General features: G+C 48.9%; 1 protein-coding gene across 4 annotated transcripts in view; it reads right to left on the bottom strand.

Moving 5' to 3' along the window:
- Positions 1 to 21,327, bottom strand: part of KIAA0930 (KIAA0930 ortholog) — a 52,092-nt gene extending 30,765 nt beyond the window's left edge. Inside the window, exon 1 of one of the 4 annotated variants that reach the window (XM_066590178.1) lies at positions 21,047 to 21,327. In XM_066590178.1, the coding sequence (XP_066446275.1) occupies positions 21,047 to 21,191 (145 nt within the window). In that variant the 5' untranslated portion in view covers positions 21,192 to 21,327. Of the gene's footprint in view, positions 1 to 242; positions 418 to 804; positions 1,044 to 5,275; positions 5,670 to 21,046 lie in introns of those variants that run through there. The other 3 variants (XM_066590179.1, XM_066590181.1, XM_066590180.1) reach the window with 3 other exon arrangements.
- Positions 21,328 to 22,779: the final 1,452 nt, after the last annotated feature.

The following is a 22,779-nucleotide window of genomic DNA, read 5'->3' as shown; positions in this document are numbered from 1 at the left end:
ACAATCACAGAGAAAGTTCCTTTCCCACAACTTCTAAGGGGGGGGGGGGGGGGGGAATTGTATTTGACAACGTGTATATCCATCTATATAATATCAGACATCCAGTATTAGACAACGGGTTATTGGAGGAGGGTGGCGTACGTATGCCGCTGAGGCTTGGCATCACTTGGCACTAGTTTGGTTCCTGTGAAACCCTCCATCTGCTCCATAATAGGGAAGTTGCCCAAGTCTCAGTGACTCACCGGCTGGCTTGCATGTTTGGTTCGGCAGAGGATCAGCGGCTACCAAATACTGGCCACTACTTATGGCAACAAGGCAGCAGGCGTGTTACAATCCGGCACGCCTTGTGTTCCTGGACATGGATGGACGGTCCGGACGCCCCCATTATATTGTCTGCTCATTCTCCAACATGTCTGTGCTGCTGCACGTGCCCCGCGTCTCATGTGATGCAGGACTATAGGGGCGGCTGCAGTGAACACCCAGCTGGAGGGGAGGAGGAAGGGGAGGAGGTCTGAAAGTTGGGAGCTGAGATCTGCAAGACGGAAGGGGGCTGGGTGTTGTGATCTGCGAGAGGGGGGGGGGGGGGGGGAGGGAGAGGGCAGACCAGGCTCGCCACCTGCATTCTGCACAGTGAACACCCACAGAGCGCTGCTCTTATATGTCCCCAAGCAAGACTGCAAAGAAGAAGGAGCCGGCTGCTGCAAAGATCACCACAAGGTCCTGCGGATTCAGAATGTGCAATTAAAGCCAAGGTGCAGCAGATGTCTAATCCCTCACCGGCCATGGCTTGTGGGTGCTGCTCACCTGCTACGTGCCTCCTCCAGCCTCCGCCGCTTCCTAGCTCTGCTGCATCAGAGCACAGCAGGGACTGCAGCTCCTCTGCACGGTTATGGAATGGTCTGTAGTCTGAAATCCACCTCCTGTCTCACTTCTGATGATGTCATCGACCCAGGCTGCTGTTCTCTTCCTGTCTAGGCTCCTCCCCTCTCCTGCTTACATTGGCTGCTGTGTATAAGCCTATGGATCAGCAGGAATCGGTGCATGGCGAGCTGAGAGAACGGTTACAGCAAGGACAAAAGGGACTGTATACCACAAGCGACAAAGAGGACAGCAAGGGAGAGTTACTAAATGTGACCCTGCAGTTCTGGACAAAGAAAGATGGCCACACCACTTCTGACCACGAGTCACCCTGTGTATTAGTATGTATTAGTAGTCTAAGACACTCCCTACTGCTCTGATTGGCCAGCACTGCTCACATGGGCAGCACTGACCAATCAAAGCACCATGCAGTGTCTAAAGCAGTTTTACACGGCACAATTATTGTGCAAGTCACTCCAGCAGTTTGCACGATAATTTTACAGTGTGCGGCCATCTTTGTTCATCCAGGACCAGAGGGTCACTTTAAAAAGGGGGTTGTTTGAGATGACAAAAACATGGCCGATTTCTTCCAGAATCAGCGCTATTCTTGTGCATTGATTGTGTGTGGTATCATTTGAAGGTTGTAATACCGCACACAGTCCCTGCACAAGAGTGGCGCTGTTTCTGAAATAAGCCATGTTTTTTTGTCTCACATCATGCCTGTTTACATGCAGCAGTTTTTCAGAACCCCCCGGCACACAACTGAGGGTTTGTTCACGCATGATGCGATATGGATTTTCCACCGTGGATCTGCAGCGTATTACAGAACAAGCAAAGTGAATGAGATTTAAAGAGGTCAAAGCCGGCATTACAGTTTGTTCAAAACTAGACCAAGACCCAACGTAAAAAACATGAGGTGATTTAGAAGGTGCATCAGTGGATTCCACACAATTTTGGGACTTGATACCGGAGAACCCCAGGGTTGGAACATTCTACATGCTTCCCAAACTACACAAAGCTGGCAACCCAGGGAGGCCAACTATCTCAGGTGTGGTACCCTCGCTGAAGGAATCTCAGGATGGGTGGAAGGCATCCTCAAACCACTGGTGAGAAACACAACCAGATACTTGCAGGACACCACGGACCTACTGAACAAACTGTCAACCATAGGTCCCCTCCCTAATGGCGCCATCCTGGCCACTATGGATGTGGAATCCTTGTACTCAAACATCCCACACGAGGATGGACTGACCGCCTGCCAGGCACAGCTTGAGGCCAATGGGGTCGCCTCTGACGCAGCGCTACAACTCACAAGATTCATCCTCACAATTATTTCTCTCTTGGCAAAGAGATATTCCTACAACTCACCGACACCACCGGGCAGTAAAATGGCACCGCAATATGACAAACTTTTCATGGCAAAACCGGAGAGTGACTTTCTGGCCTCCTGCCCCAGCAAACCATTCTCCTACTTCTGTTACATTGATGACATCATAATCATCTGGACCCACACCGAACAAGAACTAATAAAATACCATGAAGATTCAATGCATCCCCCCCACCATACACCTGACATTAAGCTACTCGTATACAGAAATCAACTTTTTGGACACCATAAAAATTTCAAACAGTTCAATACAGAGATCCCTGTACTGAAAACCGATTGATCGGCCCACATACCTCAGATGGGGCAGTTACCATCCTAAACACATCAAAAAGTCCATCATCTACAGCCAGGCCATCAGATACAACCGGATCTGCTCCAACCCGACAGACAGAGGAACATCTATACCATATGAAAAGGACATTTATAAATCAGGGCTACCATCCCACCTCAACTGATGACCAAATCACCAGAGCCACCCCGGATACCCAGCAAATCACCAGAGCCACCCCGGATACCCAGCAAATCACCAGAGCCACCCCGGATACCCAGCAAATCACCAGAGCCACCCCGGATACCCAGCAAATCACCAGAGCCACCCCGGATACCCAGCAAATCACCAGAGCCACCCCGGATACCCAGCAAATCACCAGAGCCACCCCGGATACCCAGCAAATCACCAGAGCCACCCCGGATACCCAGCAAATCACCAGAGCCACCCCGGATACCCAGCAAATCACCAGAGCCACCCCGGATACCCAGCAAATCACCAGAGCCACCCCGGATACCCAGCAAATCACCAGAGCCACCCCGGATACCCAGCAAATCACCAGAGCCACCCCGGATACCCAGCAAATCACCAGAGCCACCCCGGATACCCAGCAATCACCAGAGCCACCCCGGATACCCAGCAATCACCAGAGCCACCCCGGATACCCAGCAATCACCAGAGCCACCCCGGATACCCAGCAATCACCAGAGCCACCCCGGATACCCAGCAATCACCAGAGCCACCTCGGATACCCAGCAATCACCAGAGCCACCCCGGATACCCAGCAATCACCAGAGCCACCCCGGATACCCAGCAATCACCAGAGCCACCCCGGATACCCAGCAATCACCAGAGCCACCCCGGATACCCAGCAATCACCAGAGCCACCTCGGATACCCAGCAATCACCAGAGCCACCCCGGATACCCAGCAATCACCAGAGCCACCCCGGATACCCAGCAATCACCAGAGCCACCCCGGATACCCAGCAATCACCAGAGCCACCTCGGATACCCAGCAATCACCAGAGCCACCCCGGATACCCAGCAATCACCAGAGCCACCCCGGATACCCAGCAATCACCAGAGCCACCCCGGATACCCAGCAATCACCAGAGCCACCCCGGATACCCAGCAATCACCAGAGCCACCCCGGATACCCAGCAATCACCAGAGCCACCCCGGATACCCAGCAATCACCAGAGCCACCCCGGATACCCAGCAATCACCAGAGCCACCCGGATACCCAGGAATCCACCACTGTGATACGCAGCGAAGAAAAGAAATGATCGTGTGTCTCTAGTAGTGACCTACAATTCACCGCTGGAGATACTAAGGAAAACCGCAAAGAAACTCCACCATACCTACACAAGGAGGACCGTCTGACCACCATATTCCCAGACCCTCCACTTCTGTGTTACAGGCAACCTACAGGAACTTAATAATCAGGAGTCCATTGCCCTCTGACACACAAAAAGGAACTCATCCCTGCAATGTAAGGAGCTGTAAGACCTGCTGACATGTACTGACTGCAGACAGGATACATAACCCCAACACACAGCAGGACTATAAGATCCCTGTAATGTAAGGAGCTGTAAGACCTGCTGACATGTACGGACCGCCGACAGGATACAGATCCCCAACACACAGCAGGACTATAAGATCCCGGGACATTCACATGTTCCTCGTCCAATGTTGTGTACCTGATCATGTGCAGTAAATGTCCTGTTGGGGGGCTTTATATCGGGGAAACAGGACAAAACTGAGAGCGAGGATGAGATCTCATCGCCACACGATTAAAGAAAGACCCAATAACCTGCAGCCGAGTGATTTTCTAGTTACGGACACAACATAGAACATATGAGAGTTACTATAAGACAACTTTATATCTCAAGGTCATAGAAGAATTTGGAAGTACAAGTTATAACGAACTTTGCAAAAGGCTTCATGCATCACTGAAGAAATCTATAGCACAGATAACACGCTGGCCTGGTGACCCCCTAACACCAATTCAGAGACCAGAGAGCCGTCACGTCCCTCGTCAGTGGACCCATTATTTACTCCTCTACTCATGCTGTTCTGGTATGATTTTAAGTGCAAATTATTCACACCATGTCTGTATCTATACACATACATACACACATACATATCCATACATACATACACACATACATATACACATACATACATACACACATATATATACATACATACACACTTACATATACATACATACATACTTCTTTGGACCTCTTCCATAAGCCTGAGGAAGAACCCCAAGTAGGTTGGAAAGCTCGCCATTACATCATGCATTTCTGTTAGCCATTAAAAGGTCTCATATCTACAGGATTATCTGGTTTCACTTGCTGGGAACAATCACATTTTACTCTACTGGCGACACCGGACCGAAGCGGTTTCTTTTTTTGCCGCCATCTTGGATCACACATTCAAGGGTTACAGAATGGATACTGTAAGCTTATAAATGTAGATCACTGTAGGACAAGCGAAGATCGATGCGCTCAGCAATCTTCCTTAGTCCCATAGAAGTCAATGGAATGGTAGTCATACATAGGCACCACCGTCTATTGGGGTATTCAGGACCAGCGACAAATAACCTTAACTCTATGCTCGCTTACTTAACTAACATAACTAAAATAACCATTAGCCCTTCTGTTGGGTAAAATTGTGGGGTAGGCCACAGCTTTATTAAACCAACGCTTATCAAAACTTTATTCAATTAAGAAAACCTTTTATGAGAAAAAACCTTTTCCATGCCGTAAAACGTCCAACTTCGAGTCCACAATAGTCCCGAGGAAATTCGTGAGCCCAGGTCCTTGGCTGCTAACCTTCCTCGACTCTCCTTCTCCAGCATGGAAAAAACTCCAGGCCTAACGTAGCTGTGACAACTTCCGAGAAAAACAAAAACAGAAAAACCTTGACCCGAACTGAAAAACAATTAACTTCGACGTCGCTCATCTTCCTCACCCTGCCTCGGGGCGGGCGGGTGGGTGCTTCTCTTCTTAGCTCCTTCTTCCACGCTGTTCACCGCTGCACTGAGCTCCACTTCCTTCTTCTCCCCTTTTCCTTTTCCTGTCCTAGCTCCGCCCACCTTCGCTCGCTTCTCTTTTAACCCGTTCCTATCCCCCTTGTCGCTCGTCCCATGCCGCATCCTTAATTCAGTTCACGGCATAAGAGGACGCCGATCCTGGACCCCTATAGAACCAGCAGTTTGACTCCCAGCGATCGGACATTTATCTCCTATCCTGTAAACGGGGGTACACCTCACTGGGGCTACAACCTCTGTGGGCTCTTTCACATGGGAGGAATAACACAAGAAAGTTGAGGATTTCAGTTCTTGCAGAAGATTCTGCACCAAAATTCACCCGGCTAGAGTGCAGAGGCGAAATGAAAATGGCAGAAACCTGCAGGCAATTCCGTGTCAAAAGCCGCAGCATCTCTGCATCAAAAACAGAGTCAAAAATTGCATTGGTGCGGCCGCTCCTGTCGCCTCCCAATCATCAGCACCTCACTGCAGCGCACAGAGCCGCCCCCCCCCCCCCATCCAGCGACTGCGACTCAGCGCTGCGCCCACCGGCTGAGGGCTGCTCTGTGCGCTGCAGTGAGGAGTTGCAGATTGTGAGGTGAGAAGAGCGGCCGGCCGAAATGCGCTGCGGACCTGCAACCTGTGTCCCGTCAAAATCCGCTACGGAAGATCTGCAGCATTTCCACCGCGTGTGAATGTAGCCTCCAGAGTCACATGGCCGTATCTGTGCACGCAGTATACAGAGAGTATAACCCATTGATTCCACCGCCTTCGTTCACGTGCGCACGCATTTCAGTCGCGCGCCAAAATACACAGCATGCTCCATTTTCCAAGCAGGTAAAGAGACCAGACTGATGCATTAAACTAATAGGCCTCCATTGTTGAGCGTTTTTTGCTTGCGCGTAAAGCACAGTAGAGGAGGCACTCGCACACGCAAATACCCAACGACCATCCGCAAAAACACAGCGCCGTAGATTGACCAGTTCAAACACTTCTGTAATCTGCGGTGCCGTCACTAGGGGACCAACTAGACCCCCATTCTCAGGATCAGTGGTGGTCCCAGCGGTCGGACCCCCACCATCCATACAGTTATCTTCTCTTCTCGGCACACCCTTACTGCTCTAATGGCTGCCAGCCCCATAGAAGTCATCTGCTTCTTGGTAACTGCGCTACATACCGCCAAGACACTCCACAGAGCAGTATACGGACCGTAATCACTGCCAAAGCCAAGATGAGCTGACCCCGCAGCCGTCACTGGCCGCCGCAGGGGGCAGGCCTGAGGGGTGAGTAGGCCTCAAAGCCACCTTGTTGCCCACAGCAACCACTCAGGGAGCAGCTTACAGAATGGCGCAGTGATTGGTTGCTACGGGTAACCAGCTCAGTACTGAAGATGGAGGCCCACGGTATCTGTGTCCGGGGAGCAGGAAATGGGAATCCCCTGCCGAAAGCGTCCGTCTTATGATGGAACTGAACAGCCTCCATTGACTTCTAATGCAGGGCAGCTGAGCAGAGACCAAAGTGCTGCGTGTGGCGCTATTCCTTCTGGTATTTTGCGCCAGATCTGTGACGGAACCCCTGAATGCAGATGTTAACCTGGTCTAACGCACGCTGAAGGACCCCTTCATTACAGACCCCCATCTAGTAGGGCGTTGGACTCCTTTGGCCTTCAGAACTGCAGCAATAGAATAATCGGCCCCTGCGGACAGGAAGCTTCTTGTAGTTACTGCAGATTAGATGGCGGTGCTGACATGTTCTGATTGGCTGACAGGAAGGGGTCAGCGATTCATGCTGCTTGCGCCAAATTCTGACCTCCCAGCAGCAACAGAAATCCGGATCCATCTGACAGGAGAGGTTTTTCTGCTGCTCAGTGACACAAGTTTTGCTCTCTTTTAACAGTGGAGACGCTTTTCTGCTTCTCTAAGAGCCCTTTAACACGAGCCAATAATTAATGACCGCCTGTTTACGCAGCCGCACAATGACCCCGGTCGCTGCGGGGACGTCCTCTCAGGCACCTGAGCCCGACGGGTCATCCCGTTTAAAAGGGCCCCAACTCTTTGTTAGTCCTCGTCTCTTCAGCTAGTGCCATCCTAGATCTGTCAGGACCGTCTCTCCGCTCTGTGGCTGTCCTCTCTCCAGTGCCGCCCTATTGGTCCGTGGCCTCCTACCGCACAATGGTGGTGCTTGCCTGCCACACTGCAACAGGTATCTACTGTACAGTTTTGATTTCCCGACAGGTCATCCCACGTAGAAGGGCTCTTAGACACAATGGCGCTAAAACCGATCCCCTGCTGGTATAGTCCATCAGTGCGAAGGAATAGCGAGCTGTGCATTCAGACACCTTAGCTGCAGCAGAGGCTGTTCAGGAGATTGAGTCTTGACATCCTCCTCTGACCCCTACCATAACAAGTCCACAGGATCCCCTCTCACTGGATGTCTTTCCTCGATCGCGCCATTCTTGGTATACTCTCCACACTGTTACTTGAGAAAACCTCCCCGCAGTCGGCACTGAGACTCCGGCTAGTCTAGCACCGATGACCGGCCTCGCTGGAAGTCGCTCCGATCGCTGGATTTTCCCATCTAATGTGGATTCACACTGAAACTCATTAGCGGAAAACTTCTCAAGTTACTTTATGCCGCGCTCCGGGGTCACGGGGAGGATTACCATACAGGGGGCGCCAATCGTGAGCGGGCCGGGGGCTCTAATAAAGTGGACAGTCAAAGTAGTCAGTGTCACACTCACAAAGAACAAATTTATTATATACACACACACACACACACACACACACACACACACACACACACACTAATATATATATATATATATATATATATATATATATATATATATATATATATATATATATATATACACACACACACGTATGTATGTATGTGTTAATGTTCCTTTAATGCTGGAGTCATGGCTTCTCACCACATGCTGCATCGCACTCGGTCAGTAATAGAAACACGGGGGATCACAGGTCACGGCCGATACATGAGTAGTACATGCCAGTCATGTGTTATTAATAGTCCCGTGTATTCCTAGAAGTTTATAAGATGATGAGAGCGACCAAGGGCCCCCTCACACGAGCAGAAGCGCATTAGCAAAACTGTGGCAAGCTGTATCACACCTTGTATCCAAGCTAGAGGCGGTACAACAGGGTACTAGAGCCTCCATGCCTGCCTGTATCACATCTTGTATCCAAGCTAGAGGTGGTACAACAGGGTACTAGAGCCTCCATGCTCCCCGTATCACATCTTGTATCCAAGCTAGAGGCGGTACAACAGGGTACTAGAGCCTCCATGCCTGCTTGTATCACATCTTGTATCCAAGCTAGAGGCGGTACAACAGGGTACTAGAGCCTCCATGCCCCCCGTATCACATCTTGTATCCAAGCTAGAGGCGGTACAACAGGGTACTAGAACCTCCATGCCTGCTTGTATCACATCTTGTATCCAAGCTAGAGGCGGTACAACAGGGTACTAGAGCCTCCATGCCTGCTTGTATCACATCTTGTATCCAAGCTAGAGGTAGTACAGCAGGGTACTAGAACCTCCATGCCTGCTTGTATCACATCTTGTATCCAAGCTAGAGGCGGTACAACAGGGTACTAGAGCCTCCATGTCCTCCTGTATCACATCTTGTATCCAAACTAGAGGCGGTACAACAGGGTACTAGAGCCTCCATGCCCGCCTGTATCACATCTTGTATCCAAGCTAGAGGCGGTACAACAGGGTACTAGAGCCTCCATGCCTGCTTGCATCACATCTTGTATCCAAGCTAGAGGTAGTACAGCAGGGTACTAGAACCTCCATGCCTGCTTGTATCACATCTTGTATCCAAGCTAGAGGCGGTACAACAGGGTACTAGAGCCTCCATGTCCTCCTGTATCACATCTTGTATCCAAACTAGAGGCGGTACAACAGGGTACTAGAGCCTCCATGCCCCCCGTATCACATCTTGTATCCAAGCTAGAGGCGGTACAACAGGGTACTAGAGCCTCCATGCCTGCTTGTATCACATCTTGTATCCAAGCTAGAGGCGGTACAACAGGGTACTAGAGCCTCCATGCCTGCTTGTATCACATCTTGTATCCAAGCTAGAGGCGGTACAACAGGGTACTAGAGACTCCATGCCCCCCCCCCCATATCACATCTTGTATCCAAGCTAGAGGCAGTACAACAGGGTACTAGAGCCTCCATGCCCCCGTATCACACCTTGTAACCAAGCTAGAGGCGGTACAACAGGGTACTAGAGCCTCCATGCCTGCCTGTATCACATCTTGTATCCAAGCTAGAGGCGGTACAACAAGGTACTAGAGCCTCCATGCCCACCGTATCACATCTTGTATCCAAGCTAAGAGGCGGTACAACAGGGTACTAGAGCCTTCATGCCTCCCAGTATTACATCTTGTATCCAAGCTGGAGGCGGTACAGTAGGGTGCTAGAGCCTGCATGTCCTCCTGTATCGCATCGTGTATCCAAGCTAGAGGCGGTACAACAGGGTACTAGAGCCTCCATGCCCGCCCGTATCACATCTTGTATCCAAGCTAGAGGCGGTACAACAGGGTACTAGAGCCTCCATGTCCACCTGTATCACATCTTGTATCCAAGCTAGAGGCGGTACAACAGGGTACTAGAGCCTCCATGCCCGCCCGTATCACATCTTGTATCCAAGCTAGAGGCGGTACAACAGGGTCCTAGAGCCTCACTACAAGGGTCGGTTCTCCACAATACATGGCCCTTTTTCTCCGATGTTACTTCTAGTAACGGAACGTTCTTGCCTGAAGATTTTTCACTTTCAGCATACGGATTCAGCGCCGCGGTCATCAGATCACATGACCGGAGCCCCATATGAAGCTATAAGCTGCGGTGATCCAGTACAGCTCAGCTAGGAGCGCCCGCCGCCGGCCGTGGCTACCAGATCACATGACCAGAGCCCCATATGAAGCTATAAGCCACGGTCATCCAGTACAGCTCAGCTAGGAGCGCCCGCCGCCAGGACAACGCACCTCATTACATGTGAGCCGCTTTCTCATTTTGCAGCAGATGTTTCATTAAGATTCAATCTCGCTTTATGACTCATCACTATGAAAAGCAACAAATTAATCGTCCTCGGCGAGCAGAACAGCGAACAGGTGCGGCGACAAATGTCTCCGCTTTACTTTCATGTCCGTATTAACAGTCAACAGGTGCCGAGATACTGCCAACGGGTCCGAGCGTCTATAAACCCCGCTATCCCAGGATGCACTTGTTGTATCCTCCAAGAAGTCATTATGGGAGTAAATGTAAATGATTTAGTAGCCAAACCATGGCAACCTTCATAGGCATCAGAGAATGGCGCAATACTGCAGGCGGCACCAGATACCGCACTACTGGGGATTGTGCCCATGCCCAATATAGGGATGGCATCTGTAGGACTTCTGTTCTAGGCACTCGGAACCAACCAGATCCATTCTTGGGATCGGCGGGAGTCGCAGTAGTCAAAGCCTCACCGATCGTAAAGTTACCAACTATGCTAGGGGGTACCTTTATAACTTGGCACTACCCCGGTGAACGAACATCAAATCGGTGCAAATTGCACAGCTTAGACCGAATGGGGTCCAGTAATATTATTTGGAAACTATATGGCGCCATTAATAGGGCATGGTTCTTGTAATGTAAGCACTACATGGGATGGACAAAAATATGGAAACACGAAATGCATGGGATTTTAATCATTAGCACTGATCTGTCCTTTTGACCCCTGCTGGGCTGAGAGCTTCCCTGCTAAATTTATGTTTACTTCACCTCTTGCCCTGCTCTGGGTGGTAACAGCAGCTAAGTGGCTTAAACCCCTGACCAATGGAACCTTGTTGCCGGGGCAGATGCTCCCTTCTCTGTCACATTACCTCCACTTAAAAATCGGTCTCTACATGTCTTACTGAAATAGGATTTGTAATCCCACGTAATTTAAGGTATGCATTTCACATGGCGTTTCCATATTTTTGTCCACCCCCTGTATACGGTGGCATTATTTAAAACAGGAACTGACATGTGAGCAAGGCTGGCTGCATGCTTCGCTGACTCCAATGAGGCCTTTCATACTCCGCCCCATTCCCCTGTAGGGACTCTAAGGGTCCTTTTCCACCAGACTACTGTCGGGCACCTTTGTGTCCCAGCAATGATCATTCTGCTGCTTGTACACAGGAGGCTCACCGCACGGCAAAAGAAGGTGGAGCGGCCCGGGGATCATTCCGTCCAGCACCCTCCATTCACAGACGAACAACTGACACATCTGCAGTTCTGGGAGCCAAAACTAAATAGAGCCAATATGAAGGAATGGGGGTCAGCATGAACAAAGAGAAATGTATCATTGGAGCAAGCAGGGTGATAACTGAAAAGCTATGCAGCTGGCCTCGCTGACACAAGGACATGACAAGTCTTCTTTTAAAGGGGTTGTCCCACCTCTAGCCGTTTTGCTGCCAGAGGCAGACAGCTCTGTACATCGCTCTGTGGTCATGGTTGGTACTGCAGGGTGTCCTCTTGATATAAATTGGATTCAGCCTGCAGTACCAACCTGGGCCACAGCACAATGTACAGTGCTGTCTGCAGCAAAATAGCTAGATATGGGACAATCCCTTTAAGCATCCAAATGTTAGATGCTACAGTGCTCCAGCAGCTCCAACTATTAGAAGGTAGCTTTCCTACAAGCCAATTTCTAAGCCAATAGGTGGCAACGCTGAGGAATTAGAACAGCTCCTCATTTGCATACTGAATTTCCCAGAGGGGCATTGCATGGACTTAAGTCTCCTCCCACCTAGCTGGTCTCCACAAGGAGAAACTGCCACCCACCTGACCAAGGTCTTCTTTGGGAACTCTAGGCCATGACGAATCAGTGTAGGAAAGTTGAGTGACCAGCCCAGCTCTGCTACATCTGTGTAATCCCATGCTTAGACTCGACAACGAAGAGCGAATAATTTGTCATCACCCATCCTACAGTACTGACGGGGTTAACAGAAATGAATGGCAGATTATCTGATGAGCGGCGCGGCCACCACCATGTACAGCGTAACACGATGGAATTGTAATACAATGCGTCACTACAACCCCAGAACGTCGGAGGATGCGCTGCACGCTGATGCACAACAGATGGCGCCATACCGAGGACCGAGCCAACGATCGCAGGGAACTCTCCGCTCGAGCAGGGTCACACGACTCTCATTCAGCCTAGAGCTCCTGACGTCCGGTTAGGAAATCCTCTCAGGCGGGGTTCCCACTGGGCGTAATTGGCGCGGTATTCCCGTACAGACTCTGCACAAGCCACGCGGAAACTGACATGCTGCGCGGAATTCAATGTGATTGTTCCCAGCAAGAGAAACCACGTAATCCTGTAGATATGAGACCTTGTAGTGGGTAACAAAAATACATGATGTAATAATAGCCAGCTTCCGAACCAACGCAGGGTTCTTCTTCAGGCTTATGGATTGGATCTGAAGAGGCATGCATATTTATACACACTTCTAACATACATACTTATGACAAGGCACAGACATGGATATATATATATATATATATATATATATATATATATATATATATATATATATATATATACTTATGACAAGGCACAGACATGGATGTGATTGGTTCGCACTTAAAAGGAATTCTGCAACAGCAAACAAACTTTTTTTGTCTAGGCACTGATAACGGAGTGAAAGTTTTATGGTCCCTAAATTACTGTTGGAGGGGGGGGGGGGGGTCAGCAGGCTTGAATTATTATAAGAGATACACAAACATTTTTAGCTAAATACTGATAAGGGAGTGAAAGTTTATGGTCCCTGAATTACTGTTGATGGGGGTCTTATCTGTGCAATAAATATCTCACACTTCCCATTCACACATAAATCCTGGGAAATAATTTAACCCCGTATTCAGCGTGTCAAAGGTTATCAATTTATATTCCCAAATTCTTCTGTGGTTTTGTGACTTGAAACCCCCCTTCAATATCAAAACCCTCATATCTCCTATGTCATGTCCATGGTTAGAGAAGTGTTCGGCCACAGGGAATTCTCTCTTTCTGTGTTCAATCACGTGGCGATGAGATCTCATCCTTGCTTTCAGTTTCTGTCCTGTTTCTCTGACATAAAGGCCCCCAACAGGACACTTACTGCCCCGGATCAGGTACACAACATTGGACGAGGAACATGTGAATGTCCCTGGGATCTTATAGTCCTGCTGTGTGTTGGGGTTATGTATCCTGTCTGCGGTCCGTACATGTCGGCAGGTCTTACAGCTCCTTACCTTACAGGGATCTTATAGTCCTGCTGTGTGTTGGGGTTATGTATCCTGTCGGCGGTCCGTACATGTCAGCAGGTCTTACAGCTCCTTACATTACAGGGATAAGTTCCTTTTTGTGTGTCAGAGGACAATGCACTCCTGATTATAAAGTTCCTCAAGTTAGGAGGTTGCCTGTAACACAGAAGCGGAGGGTCCGGGAATATGGTTGTCAGACGGTCATTCTTGTGTAGGTATGGTGGAGTTTCTTTGCAGTCTTCCTTAGTACCTCTAGTTGCAGATTGTAGGTCACTACAAGAGGCACACGATTGTTTCTTACCTTCTCCTTGAATTGGAGTAGTTGATTGCTGGGTATCCGGGGGGGGGGGGGGGGCTCTGGCTGGTGATTGCCGGGTATCCTGGGGGGGGGGGGGGGGGGGGGCTCTGGTGATTGCCGGGTATCCGGGTGGCTCTGGTGATTCCTGGGTATCCTGGTGCTTCTGGTGATTTCTGGGTATCCTGGTGGCTCTGGCGATTTGGTCATCAGTTGAGGTGGGATGGTCGCCCTGATTTATAAATGTCCTTTTAAGATGGTATAGATGTTCCTTTGTCTGTTGGGTTGGAGCAGATCCGGTTGTATCTGATGGCCTGGCTGTAGATGATGGACTTTTGGGTGGATGTAGGCTGGGAGCAGACACTTAGGTCCACCAAGGCAGATGGTCTTCCACCGTGCGTCAGCGTCTTGTAGAGTAACATGAGAACACCTCCTTCTTCTACCCCACCCTTACAATTTCCTGCTGTCGGCCTATCACCGCCCCAGCCACACAACTGCTTAGTTCTGTTGCTGCATCTATGTACTGAGCTTGGTTCTGGTATAGTATTTATTCCCTGCGCTGTTCTGGTGTGGGTATGTTATCTTACCACTTTCTGCACAGGATACGGTCTAACCTAGGGCCAGCATGGGCCCTTTAAAGGGGTTCTCTAGTTATGAACCATTTTATGGGCTATCCACAGGATAGGTCATCAATAGTAGAGCAGCATGGGCCCATTAAACGGAACCCCCACTGATCACCTGTTCGCTCAGGCCATTGTGCTTGTGCATCAAGCTGATTTCTGCAGGAAAGACACAACTCTGTTCCCACTGCAGTGGCCAGGCTTGGTATTGCAGGCAACATTCTCATTCTCTTCAATGGGAACTCTACCTGTAATGCCAAGCCTGGCCACTGCAATGGGAACAGAGCCGTCTACTTCCTACAGAAATCAGCTCAGTGCGGGGGGCACACCAGCCCAGAGAATAGATGACTGTTGGGGTCCCTGGCCACAAACCCATGCTGAAATACTATTGAAGACCTGTAATGATGATAGGCTATAAATGGTTTACAACCCCTTTAACAACACTACAGTAAGCTGACGGTCGCTGTAAATGGTGGTAACTAGTGCCAGTGGTTGGCTCGTACGGGGATAAATAGTGCTGCTACGATCGTTCAGCACAGCGGTGTGATGCGCCATTGACGAGGATAGCATTTTGTGCCACATCAAAAAATACGATTCCCAAGAGAGGAGCGGCGCCTGCTTATGGAGCGATCAGCGGCACCTCCCCACAGCCCGTTAATCGGACAAACGAATGGAGCTAGGAACGCTGTTTAATAGGCCTATAAGAGGTTGTACCACAAATGACGATGCATGGCAGTAGCGATTACAAGGCAAAGCCAACCCCCCCCCCCCACTATATTATGCAAATTACCTCTCCTCCAGGAGCATAAAAACTATTTCCGTAATGCCACCAACAGGTAAGTAACTACTCTGGCATAAAAGAAATGGCTTCCTTCTGCCTGGATGAGAGCCAATTTGCATATCATGGTTCCCAGGATGCACTGCCCATCAGCCGTCACTCTCCTCAAGAAGAAACAATACTGCCCAACCCCTACTATGTTGTACTCTGGTTACTCAGCGGTGGTGAATTGTGCCATCCCTGCCCCACATGCAGTCATGCCAGCAGTATGGCGGCCGATAGCTTTCAGTCCGACATTCTGTAACAAGGAATATCATGATATATCTTTATAACCGCGCCCTCTTAATATTGACTGCAGAGAGTTCGGAGTTGCACCAAGTTCTGAGAAGTGCCTGGCAAGACAAGAGTCCCGGCCCCACATTGCTGCTCCATGACTGCCGGCGACAGCGGAGTACCGTCCATCGTGTAGCAGACTACAGCCTCGCCCCACCCGCATGTTTGCAGAATGCTCAATGTAACTCTTTGGAAGCTACCTGTGACTTGTGTGACCCCAGGGAGACATTCCTCCATCGCGGCATTCAGCCGCACGCTGTGAAGGGGAGACAATACAGAAGTGAACACCACGAGTGCGAAACATGTGAATACCGGCTGATTACACAATGGAGACCGGCGCCACATTAACAAGGAGGAACCAAAACACACAGGGGATGCAGAACTGATCCCCTCAGAGGGAGGATGGGGAAATAGGAGGAGGACATGGTAGAGGACACCTCAAGATGTGTGCAGAGACTATAGATGTCCAAACCAATAGTGAGTGCAGCTCTGGAGCACAATACAGGATGTGACTCAGGATCAGTACAGGATAAGTAATGTATGTACACAGTGACTCCACCAGCAGAATAGTGAGTGCAGCTCTGGAGTATAATACAGGATGTAACTCAGGATCAGTACAGGATAAGTAATGTATGTACACAGTGACTCCACCAGCAGAATAGTGAGTGCAGCTCTGGAGTATAATACAGGATGTAACTCAGGAGCAGTACAGGATAAGTAATGTATGTACATAGTGAATCCACCAGCAGAATAGTGAGTGCAGCTCTGGAGTATAATACAAGATGTAACTCAGGATCAGTACAGGATAAGTAATGTATGTACACAGTGACTCCACTCATAGAATAGTGAGTGCAGCTCTGGAGTATAATACAGGATGTAACTCAGGGTCAGTACAGGATAAGTAATGTATGTACACAGTGACTCCACCAGCAGAATAGTGAGTGCAGCTCTGGGGTATAATACAGGATAAGTAATGTATGTACACAGTGACTCCACTCATAGAATAGTGAGCGCAGCTCTGGAGTATAATACAGGATGTAACTCAGGGTCAGTACAGGATAAGTAATGTATGTACACAGTGACTCCACCAGCAGAATAGTGAGTGCAGCTCTGGGGTATAATACAGGATGTAACTCAGGATCAGTACATGATAAGTAATGTATGTACACAGTGACTCCACTCATAGAATAGTGAGTGCAGCTCTGGAGTATAATACAGGATGTAACTCAGGGTCAGTACAGGATAAGTAATGTATGTACACAGTGACTCCACCAGCAGAATAGTGAGTGCAGCTCTGGGGTATAATACAGGATAAGTAATGTATGTACACAGTGACTCCACTCATAGAATAGTGAGCGCAGCTCTGGAGTATAATACAGGATGTAACTCAGGGTCAGTACAGGATAAGTAATGTATGTACACAGTGACTCCACCAGCAGAATAGTGAGTGCAGCTCTGGGGTATAATACAGGATAAGTAATGTACACAGTGACCCCACCAGCAGAATAGTGAGCGCAGCTCTGGAGTATAATACAGGATGTGACTCAGGATCAGTACAGGATAAGTAATGTATGTACACAGTGACTCCACCAGCAGAATAGTGAGTGCAGCTCTGGAGTATAATACAGGATGTAACTCAGGAGCAGTACAGGATAAGTAATGTATGTACACAGTGACTCCACCAGCAGAATAGTGAGTGCAGCTCTGGAGTATAACACAGGATGTAACTCAGGAGCAGTACAGGATGCGTAATGTATGTACACAGTGACTCCACTGGCAGAATAGTGAGTGCAGCTCTGCAGTATAATACAGGATGTAACTCAGGACTAGTACAGGATAAGTAATGTATGTACACAGTGACTCCAGCAGCAGAATAGTGAGTGCAGCTCTGGGGTATAATACAGGATGTAACTCAGGACTAGTACAGGATAAGTAATGTATGTACACAGTGACTCCACTGGCAGAATAGCGAGTGCAGCTCTGGAGTATAATGCTTCTATATGTAATATGGTGCCCAGTGGTGAACATTACAGTTCCATGATCTCAATCACTACTATAATATCACAGATTTGCGGTAAATTACATCAGCAGCCAAAGTGACCAAACATGAAAGTACCTTCTGAAATATAGGGGAAGCGCAGCGGCAAGAACCGCCGGCCACTCGGTCGTGTAACGTCCATGGCTTAGATAGACAGGAGTGAGTAAACAGACGGGTTCAGATAATCAATAGGAGAAGGAAGCTCACAATAAATGAGGAACTGAGATTACTTGTGCGATACAAGGCCCGGATACGGAGCGCTGCACCAGCAACAGCCAACAAGCATCTTAAAGTTTGATTTAGCAAAACTTCATTAAAGGGGTCAACACTCCCCCTCTCCCTCCCCATTGTTGGATTTTCTTAAAGAAGGACTTCCCCTTTAAGTGCTACAACAAGGAGGATAAAAAGGTGATTGGAAAATACGTTAATAGGATTTCCTGACTAAGCACAGGGGATTAATAGGGGATGGAGCGGCCGGCAACTTCTATCAAAGATCGTGTGATTTCTATTGGCCAATAAGCCAGAACTGGGTCACCATCTTACCCCCCCCCCCCCCTAAATGTTTGAGGGGGTCATTCCCCGAGTATAGCACAGCCACTTGCTCTGTACTTTTAGGCCATGTGGACCTCATAGAAGATATTCCCCTAGCACTCAGAGAGCTGCTACAGAAGAATAGCTCCCACTTTGTCAGACTCTGTCCCACCATGGTCATCCACTGCACACTATTACTCCCTGTTATCGGCCATTTAAGGTGGAGAAAGGATAACTGTAGAGTTCTTAATCACAAGTTGACTAGAAGTTCTAGAACAACCCTGACCACCATGACCACTAATTTACATCACACATCTTCAGTGTATCTCGGCTGCACTATTACGGTACAAGCTGCCGGCTGTAGGGTTAGTGGCCCTTTAAATGAGTTCATATAGCTATCCTCTCTGCATACATATATGAAGTGATATCTATGGTAGCTGATCAATACTTTTCTGTCTACAGCTCAACAAAATATGGGGTGAACACTACAATTAAAGGGGTTGAGCAGAGTTAGAAAAACATGGCTGCTTTCTTTTAAGCACAGCGCCACCCATGTCCATAGGGTTGTGTGTGGTACTGCAGATCAGCTCCACCGAAGTGAATGGGAGCCGAGCTGTAATACCAGACATAAACCACTGAGAAGGGTGGCGCTGTGTTTGGAAGACAGTAACCAAGCTTGTTTTTTTTTTTACCCTAGGCAACCCTTTTAAAGGTCTTCACCATATAATAGTGCAGCACCGTTATAAGACGATCTCCTTATAACAATCACATCTGTGGCTATAAGTCTGGTGACTCTCAGCACTGGTTAATAAAATAGGAGATTTTTTTGTTATCAGAAGGACTTTGTTCACAGATAGGAAACCATCAGCAAGAAAACAGAATAATGAATTGCAATATAAGAGCCCTCCTCCCCCCTCCGAGGAGACCCCCAGATTATGTAAACTATGGAAAGTCATAATAGAAAATAAGGTGGTACCAATATTAAAAAATATAGAATGCACATATATATATATAGCGCACATGAGATACACAGAATACTGTACAAGTAGCGATAATACAAGCTAGAGAAACATGAGTCCATCACACCTGCTTAGACAGAAAATATACTCAGCAGGAACAACAGGGCAGAAAAACTGTTACTTTGTATAATAACACAAGATATTAAAGCAGCCTGATAGTAAACAGGACTCTATGTGTGTATACATTGTATTCCGCAGCCATTCTAGAACTCCCTGTCCCCCAATACATTATGGACCTCATTTTAGAAAGAAAAAACGAAGCCCCACCGGTGAGCGGATCAGGGCTGAAGAGAAGACCCCGAGGACCCCCTGACAGAGCTGCCCATGAGTCAGAGGACTTACCGCACCCCCTGACAGAGCTGCCCATGAGTCAGAGGACCCCCCTGACAGAGCTGCCCATGAGTCAGAGGGCTTACCTCACCCCCTGACAGAGCTGCCCATGAGTCAGAGGACTTACCTCACCCCCTGACAGAGCTGCCCATGAGTCAGAGGACTTACCTCACCCCCTGACAGAGCTGCCCATGAGTCAGAGGACTTACCTCCCCCCCTGACTCCGCTGTTCTGATAAGAATGTGTCACTGCTTCTTCCTCGCCTCCTGGGACTTCATTGGCTTTTTTTTCTGTTTGCACTTAGGATTTTTATATATTTCTAGAGTCTCCCCCCCCCCCACCCCCATTTTTAATTTTTTTTCCATTTTTCATACATTTAGATTTTTAACATTTATTTTAGATTTTTTTGTTGCATTTGCTTCTGTTCAGTTGCGGTTGTATTCCCGGACCCGCGGCGCTGCCGGCTGCGCTGTGCATCCCGTACAATAATGAGATTTTTTTTTTTAATTCTAGTTAACGAGGGACAAAAAAAAAAAAGAGAGACTTCCGTTCAAGGGCTGTACCACAAGTACCAGCAATCCCACCCTCGGGGGGGGGGGGGGGGGGCACCCAAATCTGGTACAACTACATTAACGGATCCATCAAATCCAAGAGGGGAGATCAGGCGAACGATCCGCTGCTGAACGCAAGAAACGAATAGTAAATTTTAAATTTTTTGTGCCAGAATTGTGAGCGCGGCCATCAGAGAAAAAGGAAGGCGTAATACGGTGAAACTCTGTTTTCCGTTAGTTACAACGGATGCGCTAACGGCGGTACGCAGACGCATGAGCGGGTCCTAAGGCGGGCAGGAGAAAACAAGAAACCGTAAACACCAGTTTGTGGCGCGACCTGTTGCTGACGTGAGTTACGACAAGACATCCAAGCGTGTTTCTCAGCGGCGCCATTGTTTTGCGCCGGCGTCCTGGTGAAGCACGCGGCGCCGTTGTTTTGCGCCGGCGTCCTGGTGAAGCACACCCGACACACCAAATCGAATGGCTAAAAATGCATTTTTTAAGAGATATTTTTACGGTTTGGGGTCCCTTTAATATCCGGTCGTTTCGCGGCGGTCGTTATTACGGGGGAGGTTCCGTCTGCGGTTTGCAGCCTGATGGCAGCCTGGCACAGAGGTCTCATTACTCTCACCCATCATGTGATCACGACCCCCTAGATCCACCAGAGCCCCCCAGACCGGAGCCCCCTGCAGCATCACTCACCCAGGCCGCTGATCTCCTGGCGGATGTTGAGGCGGTTCCTCTCGTCCACGATGGCTGAGATCATCTGCTGGAGGGAGCGGTCCAGACCCCCGTTCTCCTCCTCTCTCTTCCCCACCCGGCTGTGACTCTTAACCGCGGCCATCATCCACCCGGAGCCGCTGCCGCTACTCTCATCGCACTCCACCCGGCGGTGCGCACACACCCCACCAGAGACGGAGACCCCCAGTCAGGCGACACTTCCGTCTCCCATAGCAGATCAGCTGGGAGCTTCCTGCAACACGCTGGAGGGACAGCCAATCAGCGGGCGGGTCGGCTTGGAAAAAGGCGGGGCGTAGGGAGAGTAAGCGAATCACTTTGCCAACTAAAGGCGTGGCTGTGGGAATACCCAGCTAGTTGGAACCCGAGATGCCTGACAGTGGGCGGGGCGCAACGAGGCTTATCCAATAATTGCTTGGAAAGGTGTCAGTAAGGGGCGTGGCTATGGAAAACAACAACCAATCAGCTTTCGTTGTGGTTTAAAGGGACTTTCTGGTGTGTTATGTGGACGGTGTGACATGTGCGCCGCAGACAAGTTCACCCTCAAGGTGGCCCGAGCGGTGTGTGAGCGGAATACATCATAGGCTGCTGGGTGTGGCGCCGTGTCTGTGGCGGATCTGCCATTGTAGCTCCATTTAATGAATCAATAGCAGGATTTGTGTCAGTGATCACTGAGGCAAAACCGCAGGAGAAAGCGCAAACATGTAGAGGAGGCGCACAGATGAGTGTGCTATTAGACGGTTATGGGGGGATTAGTGCACATTGTGATCAAACCAGAGGCCTAACTTGAAGCTCCCGGGCCCCAATGCAAAACCTGTAACAGGGCCCCCAACTATAATGCTTTATTCATACTACTGGGCTCCCTATATGGAGAAGAGAGGCCTTCTGGGCCCCCTAAGGCTCCTGGGCCCAGGTGCAACCGCATCCCCTGCACCCTCTATAGTTACGCCCCTGGATCAAACCATGTCAGTCTGTCAATCAAGATGTACAGACACCATAATTAGGGGACCTCTGTCATCCAAAAATACCAGCCAAGGTAAAAAGGGGGTGTGACTAACCTGCTAAGGACAATGGCCTTTTTTTCCCCCAATTTTCCATGTTTCCTGTCCCTTATAAAAATCATAGCTCTATTTATCCATGGTCGTAGCTGTATGAGGGCTTGTTGTTTGCAGGACGAGTTGTATCTTTGGATGGTGCTATATAATGTGCCCTATAATGGACTGAAAAACCTAAAACCAGTTCTAAGTGGAGTGAAATGGAAAAGAAACTGAAATTCCGCCATCTTTTGGCGCGTCTTGTTTCCATCGTGTACACATTGCAACAAAAATAACACGATGGCTTTATTCTACGGGTCGGTACTTTTATTTCTTTCCAAATATATTTAATTTTTCAAACTTATTTTCTGGCTGCCGTAACTTTTTAATTTTTGCATCACCATAGTTGTGCATGGGCTCATTCTTTGCGGGACGTCCTGCAGTTTCTACTAGTACCATGTTAGACTACATACGACTTTTTAATTACTTTTTGTTACAATTATTCTGGGAGACAGGGTGACCAAAAAAGCGCAATTCTGCTGTTTTTTTTCAACACCGTTCACTGTGCGGGGTAAATAATGCATTACTTTGATAGATCAGACTTTTATGGACGCAGCAATACCAAATATGTTTTTTGTTTCATTACTTAAATTCTTTTATTAT

This window comes from Eleutherodactylus coqui, chromosome 2 (assembly GCF_035609145.1).
Source record: "Eleutherodactylus coqui strain aEleCoq1 chromosome 2, aEleCoq1.hap1, whole genome shotgun sequence".
NCBI lineage: Eukaryota > Metazoa > Chordata > Amphibia > Anura > Eleutherodactylidae > Eleutherodactylus > Eleutherodactylus coqui.
This window is presented reverse-complemented; position numbering and strand designations above follow the sequence as displayed.